The sequence below is a fragment of the Tupaia chinensis genome, unplaced genomic scaffold (assembly GCF_000334495.1).
Source record: "Tupaia chinensis unplaced genomic scaffold, TupChi_1.0 Scaffold144150_1, whole genome shotgun sequence".
NCBI classification, from domain to species: Eukaryota; Metazoa; Chordata; class Mammalia; order Scandentia; family Tupaiidae; genus Tupaia; species Tupaia belangeri.
Genome location: NW_006204006.1, coordinates 771,745 through 778,895, shown reverse-complemented (window position 1 = coordinate 778,895; position 7,151 = coordinate 771,745). Strand labels below are relative to the sequence as shown.

Here is a 7,151-nt window from a genome sequence, read left to right as displayed (position 1 = left end):
GGGGGGGGGGGCGGCCGCCCCGGCCCCGGCAGCAGCAGCAGCGGCTTGCGTGAAGTCAGTGGAGGGTCGTGCTGCGTGTGTGGGGAGGCCCAGGCCCCCAGGGCCGCCTGCATATCTGTAAGAGATGTGAGGCCGCCATGGTCTCTGTGTGGCCCATGAGAGCCATGTCTGTACTCATCGCGGGGCTCACAGTACCCACAGAAGCCCGCTCTGTCCACACCGTCCAGAGCCAGTGGGAAGCAGAGAGGAAATGTGCTCCTGCCTGTGCCACAGTCTGAGGCCCACCAGGTTGATAGCTCCTAACGCACCTGCCAGGCGAGGGGTGCCTCTTACCCTGTAGTAAAGCCGGGCCCCCCGGGGTACCCCCCGCGGCCATACACGCCTTGCTGCACATAGCCCTTGCTGCTGCCACCTTCAGCAAACGCCTGCTGCCCCAGGCACTGCGGGGAGGTCAAGGCAGAACTGCCACCTGCCACGCCAGGCATCATGGAGCCACTGGGGGGGCTCCCTGCAGGGCCCATGGGATTTCCCAAAACCTGCAAGGAAGCAAGAGTCACCAAAGGGGGCTGGCCAACCAAATGGCTTGAACGAACAGTAGCTTTAAAGTGCTAAAGCCAAGAGATCTGGCAAGTGCAGGGGATCTAGGAGGACAGGGAAGTGGGGACTCCCCCAGGTTAGGGCGGGGTGCCTTTGGAGGTTGGGTGGAGAGGAAACGAAAACCCTATGCAGGTGTAGGGGGCAGGGTCTGGGACTTAAGACTCAGGAAGCCCTGTCCCCACCCCACCCCCCGATCTCTCAGTACCCTGAGAAGAGCTAAACACCCCCAGGTGCCACAGGACTCTGGCTGCCGGCGTGGGCCCGGGGGCCTACCTGGCTCTGGGTCGCGTTGCCGACTCCCCACACCGTAGTGACCACAGACAGCGACCCAGCTGGCTGAGTGGCGCTTTGTTGCCAAGGCACAGACTCATATGCGAATGAACCATCACTACAGGGAAAGGAGCTGGTGAGGCCCTCAGGAGGCCACAGTGCCCAGGGCCTGGGGGTGGCAGCGGGAGCCCACACTCACCCATGTGGCGCGGGGGGCAGGGCAGGCTTCATGGGGTTCATGGGGTTCATGGGCCACAGGGCGGCCTGCAGGCTGGTCTGCCGCTGCGTATCTGGGGCTCAGCTGCTCTGGCTGCCGGGCAGGAGGGAGGGCAGGAGGGAGGGATGCTGGCTGAAATGCAGCAGGACCCTGTGGTGGTGAAGGGGTGGGGTGGCCGAGGCCACAGACCCACCCCTTCCTCTGGGGCTGGGTTGCTCCCCCCCCCCCTCAGGCAAGCCTCTTCCCCACGTGTTAGGCCCAGAACCAGCATCAACCCTTTCTGACCTAGGTCCTGCCAGCCAGAGGCCGAGAACAGGCCTTGGAAAGGAGCGTTTAGATTCCAAATGCCTTCCACCTCTGCCTCCTGCACACCGCCTGGAGAGCCATATAAAGCCAGGGAGCAACTCTGCTGCCCCAGTGACAGGCTGGAGGGCCCAGCTGCCAGAAACCCCTCATGAGGCCCTCGGGTGCAGGACAAAGGCCAGTCAGGGGCATGGCCTGCTCAAGCAGGGTCTTGCCCACCCAGAGTCAAAGAGTTTCTGCAGACCAGAGGCCAAGGAGATCAGGAGGACAGAGTCGGGGTAGGGGGCAGGTATCCTCCAGCCAGCCTGGACGAGGGTGTGCAAATGCCTGCTCAGCAGGGCACAGGAGTTCCCTTCTACCAAGAGGGCCCCTCCTTGGGGCAACAGCACTCCCAGCCAGGGGGACCTCGGAACTGGCCCCGATCCCACTAAGGGAGGCTGCCTGGGTCTAAAGTGAGCACAGCCAGGCAGATGGCAGGTGGACTGACCCCCACAGGCCAATCCCTGATCCCCACAGTAATATACACAGCATAACAGAGGGGGGGCAGTAAGCACCAACAATCATGGCAAGGATTGTGACATGGCCAGTGTTTATAAGCAGTTGGGGAGTGGACAACAGGGACTCAATACTCAGGACAGGACAGCAGAAGGCTAGGGCTCAGAAGGGATGCAGCAGGCTGTGCTCATGGGACAGAGTACAAACACTTCAAACTTCTGCCCCCTCTGCAGGATGGCCTCCCAGATTTCCCCATTTAGTGAATAGCCCCAGAAGGACCCATGCCCAACAATGCCACAAGCAAGCTCCTTATCTACATGGCCCAGACAGCCCCTGGTGTGGCCCCCAGGCCAAGGGAATGCTGCATCCCTTGCCCCACTACTGACTCTGTACAATGACAATGAGGAGGAGGGGGACCTGCTGGGAGCCCTGAGCAAGCGTACAAGGATTTCAGAACTTAAAATGTGGACAACAGTCATTAAGACTGTGTGGTATGGAGACCAGAAGTTGGCGTAATGGCTATGTCACTGGACTCCCATGTAATCGACCACAGTTCGAGTCCCAGACCCGGTGGCTTAAACTCATGGTGGACATGTGTGCATGTGGGCCCAAGATCACGAGAGAAGAATGGAGGAGGACTGCAGTGTGGCCACCACCCCCACCCCCCGCCCGCCAGTGATTTCTTGCCTTCTGTCTCTCTGTCTCTCTCTGTCTCTCTGGTGAGTGCACGCACCCTATAGCGAAAAAAAAAAAAAAAGACTGTGTGGTATGGACAATGGGAGAGAGGCTTGGGTTGATGGAAGACCTCAGCACCTATGTGGCCCTTGCAAGAACACCTACTGACACTTGGCAAAGGCATGAGAGTGATTCCATGTAAGGCAGTCATTCCATAAATGGTGCCGGAACCAAAACACCTAACAAAGAAATGACCTCAAAGTGGCTCACAGATTTAACATAAAACACAAAACTGTATAGTGTTTAGAAAAACACAAAGGAGGGAACCAGCAGTTAGCGTAATGGCTATGTCGCTGGACTCCCACGTAGTCGACCGCGGTTCGCGTCCTGGACCCGGTGGCTTAAAACTCACGCCGGGCGCGTGTGCGTGCGTGCCCAAGATCCCGAGAGGAGAATGGAGGAGAAGGGATTGCGGCGTGACCATCCCCCTGGGGGGTGATTTCTTGCTTTCTGTCTCTATATCTCTCTCTGTCTGTCTGGTGAGCGCACGCGCCCTATAGCAAAAATCTCTCCAAAAAAAAAGAAAGAAAAACACAAAGGAGGGACCAGCAGTTGGCTTAATGGCTTTGTCACCGGACTCCCATGTGGCCAACCGCAGTTCGAGTCCCAGACCCGGCGGCTTAAACTCATGCTGGGTGCAGGTGCATGTGTGCCCAAGATCCTGAGAGGAGAGTGGAGGAGAAGGGATTGCAGCGTGGCCATCCCCCCTGGGGAGTGATTTCTTGCTTTCTGTCTCTCTGTCTCTCTCTGTCTTTCTGGCAAGCGCATGCACCCTATAGCAAAAACCTCTCCACAAAAGGAAAAAAAAAGAAAAAGAAAAAGAAAAACACAGAGGAGAAAATCACCTTTGGAATTCTAGGGCAGGTAGCGTTGACTTGACCCCGAGAGTGAGATCCATGAAAGAAAAAAAATTGATAAATTGAGCTTTATTAAAATCGATAGCCTTTTCCTCTGTGAAAGACCCTGCACTAAGAGGATAAAAAAGACAAGCTACAGACAAGTAGAAATATTTGCAAGCCATCAAAACACCTACCCAACAAACATAAAGAATTTTCAAAACTCAAAAAGAAAAAATCCAATTAGAAAACAGGCAAAAACATGAATAGACACTTCACCAAAGACGAATGATGGCAAATAAGCTAACAAAAACATGTTCAGTATCACCAATCAGTAGGAAGATGCAAATTAAACCTCAGCAAGCTATTACTACCCATCTATCAGATCATCTGAGATGAACATTAGCAACATCACCAAGTGCTGGCAAGGAGAAACTGGAGCTCTCCTACACTCCTGGTGGGAAGGTCAAACATACTGCCACTCTGGAAAACTGGGCATTTCTTATGAAAGAGGGAACACACAACTCAGTCACTGCACTCTTCGGTGCTTATCTCGAGAAACAAACTTGTGTTCACATAAAAACCTGTACATTAATATTGATAGCTGCTTTATTTGTAAGAGCCAAGAAATGGAAATAGCCCAGATGTCCTTCAATGGATGAATAGTCAAACCAACTGTGGTACCTCCACAGACTCGACGCAATAAGAAGGCACAAACAATCGGTACCCACAAACACCTGGGTGAGTCTGCAGCGAATTCTGTTGAATGGAAAAAGCCAATTCCAAAAGGCTACATAATGTATGGTTCCCTTATTTAATTTTTAAAAGTTTATTTATTTCCAGAGAAACAGACACACAGACAACCTGGGCATGATTTTCATATTGCAGTACTCCCCCAGCTGAAATCATGGAGGAAGTATTGTGATATGAATTCAGCCAATCAGGATTATGCCTGGATCTACCTGACCATAATCACGTAGACCCAGGACATGAACCCAGAGCCTTCCCATATGGCATCATGCAGCCACTCCTCCACCACCTGCGCCACCATGACTGGGTCTATTTGTCATGTTTTCTTTTTTTTTTTTTTAAAGAAATATTTTATTTAACTTTATGTATTTATTTATTTGCTTATTTTAATTTGACCAGAGAGGGACTGAGCAAGAGAGTGAGAAAGAGAGAGAGAAGGAAAGTGAGAAAGTAAGCTGCCAGGTCTGGAACTTGAACAACAGTTGGCCATGTTGGAGTCCAGTGCCACCAACCACCACGCCACCTGTTGGTCCCCCTCTTTGTCATTCTTGCCACACCAAAACCAGTGGTTCCCAGGGGTTAAGCATGGGGGAGGGGAGAAAAGTACTGAACTCTGCATTTCTGCGGTTCTGGCAGGAGGGAGGTGAGTGTGAATAAAAGACACAGGAAGGAGCCTCCTGGCTGGATCGGTGTAACTCCTGGCAGACACTGCTATACCTTTGCACCAAGTTATCACCGCGGGAAACTGTGAGGGTGCATGGGAGCTCTGTTATTTCTGACAACTGCATATGAAGTCTAATTAGCTCCAGATAAAAGTTTAATGACAAAGCTACCACTACCTCCAGCACTACCACCAGCCCTCTCTCCCTACAGAGCCTCTGGAACCATCCTCTCCCACCCCAAACTGGTTGAGTCTGCCTAGCCCATTCTGTTGCCCCAAGAAGCCAGCAAAGGCAACAGGAAGGCAAATGCGCTCCTGCTCTTGGGTCAAAGACTCAGAGCATGGAGTCCTATCCAGAAGCCCTTAACTCAGGCCACTGAGGGCAGTTGCTTCCCATACACGAGTCAGCTGGCAGGCTGGTGAGGCAGGGTGCAGAGAGCCATGCGCATCAAGAGGATGGGGTCTAAGGTGAATTTCTAACAAGCTGGCAAGTGCTGTTGCTGCTGCTAGCAAGGACCACAGCTGGAGAGCCCGGGATTAGGAAATGCAGAGACCTGAAGAGAGGGCACTGGGTAGGTATGGAGTGGGGAGGAACTCAAGGCAGCCTCCCCCGTCACATGCACCTGGGGAATTCCACCCCAGCTTTTCTGCTGTGGACCACAGACACTTCCAGTTCCCCCTGAGCTTACGCCTCCTGCACGGGGATTTCCTGCCCAGCTCCTACACTTGCACCTCTGGTCTTCTCATTGAGGAGTCTCTTGGGAAGACCCTCTCCTCAGGTCTGGCATCCTGACTCTCTCTGTTCCAGACCACAGGGAAGTGATCTTAGAGTACAGACCACCTCTCCCCTCCTGGCTCCGAGGGGAGATCCCTGGCTGGGATCTTGAGAGACCGGTGCCTTCCTGGGGGATACACATCTGGATTTTGCCCTGTACCCCAATTCTAGCTAGAAGCCAGGACCCCTTGACAGAGCTGCTTTGACACAAGGCCAGTCCAGAGGCCATGTCTTCCTCCAGAAGCAGAACTCCAGAGAACTCCACCCTACCCTTTCCCCAGGTCTCCTAGAACAGCAGCACCCAAGTTTCATGTGGGTGGACCCCATCCCACCTCTCTGACTGTCTGGTCATCTAGGGGAAGAAGACCTGGGCCAGTGAGTGACCTAGTTCTGCAGTGGGCGATCCCTTTTCCATAGGTCATAAAGCAAGACTCCCTGTCCCCAAGGGATGCTGGGGTCAAAGGATCTCAGAGAAATGATGGCTTTGGAGAGGGCAGGAGTGAGGTTCTTCATACCCAAAGGTGTTCACATGCACGGGTGGCTGGAAGTCCTGCCTCCTCTACCTGAAGTCATAGCGCTGCTCAGCCCAAGTGTGAGGCTAGGTCAGGATGACGGAGTTCACCAAAATGTCCTGGAATATGCATTAACCAGTAGCCCAGTGAATGTGAAGTACCCCAGTTTACATCGTGGTAAATAGGTATCTGGTGGTCACCCCGGGATCAAGGACATCAGCCATCGGCTGTTCTACCCTCTTCTCCTCACTTATACTTCCAGCCCATTACCATCCTCGGTGTGACAAGGGCCTGGAGGTCGGCACCAGTGGGTGAAGGAAGATTCCTTCACTTCTGTTAGCACCCACAGGCCTTCTGGTTCTGGCTTGCCAGGGTTTAGTGGTGACAGGTCCACCCTATCCCTATCCACCACAGTCTTACACCAAGTCACATGCCCTGTGTGTGTCCCTGGGAGATCCCTGCAGTAGCTCAAATGGCTTAAAGACAGCACCACTGATGTTCTCCAACTACTGGAAGGGGTGGGGGGGTGGGCAGGGGCTCCAGGGAGGGATGGGACACTGGAGAAAGCGGCACCTGGCTGGACCAAGGCAGGTAGAGGGATAGATAAGACCCCTGGGGGGACAGGACACCGGGAGGACAAGGCCCCTGGGAGAGCTGGGCACCCTCATATCTGACTTCCTATATCCAGTTAGCAAAGGGATGTTCTCATCAAAACCATCGCGCGGCTGCTCCTCCCGCCGGTGACGGCCTCCGCGGACCCCACATCACTCTGCTAGCGGGAATGATAGTGGACGCGGAGGGGCGCACCGTGAAGGTGAGGCTGCTGGCCCAAGCGCCAAGCACCGCCAGGCTGAGGCGAGGGCCGGGTCAGCCGCCTCCGCCCAGCAGGACCCGAGAGCCGCTTACAGTCCTCGGCCAGCCCAACAAAGGCTCAAGGGAGGGGTAGGACGACCCCAAAGCCCACCGGGCCGTGTCCGCCCGCGACCACGACGCACTCATG

The 7,151-nt window shown here is 54.4% G+C and overlaps 1 protein-coding gene across 1 annotated transcript in view; it reads right to left on the bottom strand.

Moving 5' to 3' along the window:
- Window positions 1-6,586, bottom strand: part of ZMIZ2 (zinc finger MIZ-type containing 2) — a 19,755-nt gene extending 13,169 nt beyond the window's left edge. Inside the window, exons 1-5 of the mRNA XM_027767273.1 lie at window positions 6,155-6,586; window positions 1,067-1,177; window positions 871-985; window positions 334-536; window positions 18-115 (exon numbers count right to left, since the gene is read on the bottom strand). Of these exons, the coding sequence (XP_027623074.1) occupies window positions 18-115; window positions 334-536; window positions 871-985; window positions 1,067-1,116 (466 nt within the window). The 5' untranslated portion in view covers window positions 1,117-1,177; window positions 6,155-6,586. The remainder of the gene's footprint in view (window positions 1-17; window positions 116-333; window positions 537-870; window positions 986-1,066; window positions 1,178-6,154) is intronic.
- Window positions 6,587-7,151: the final 565 nt, after the last annotated feature.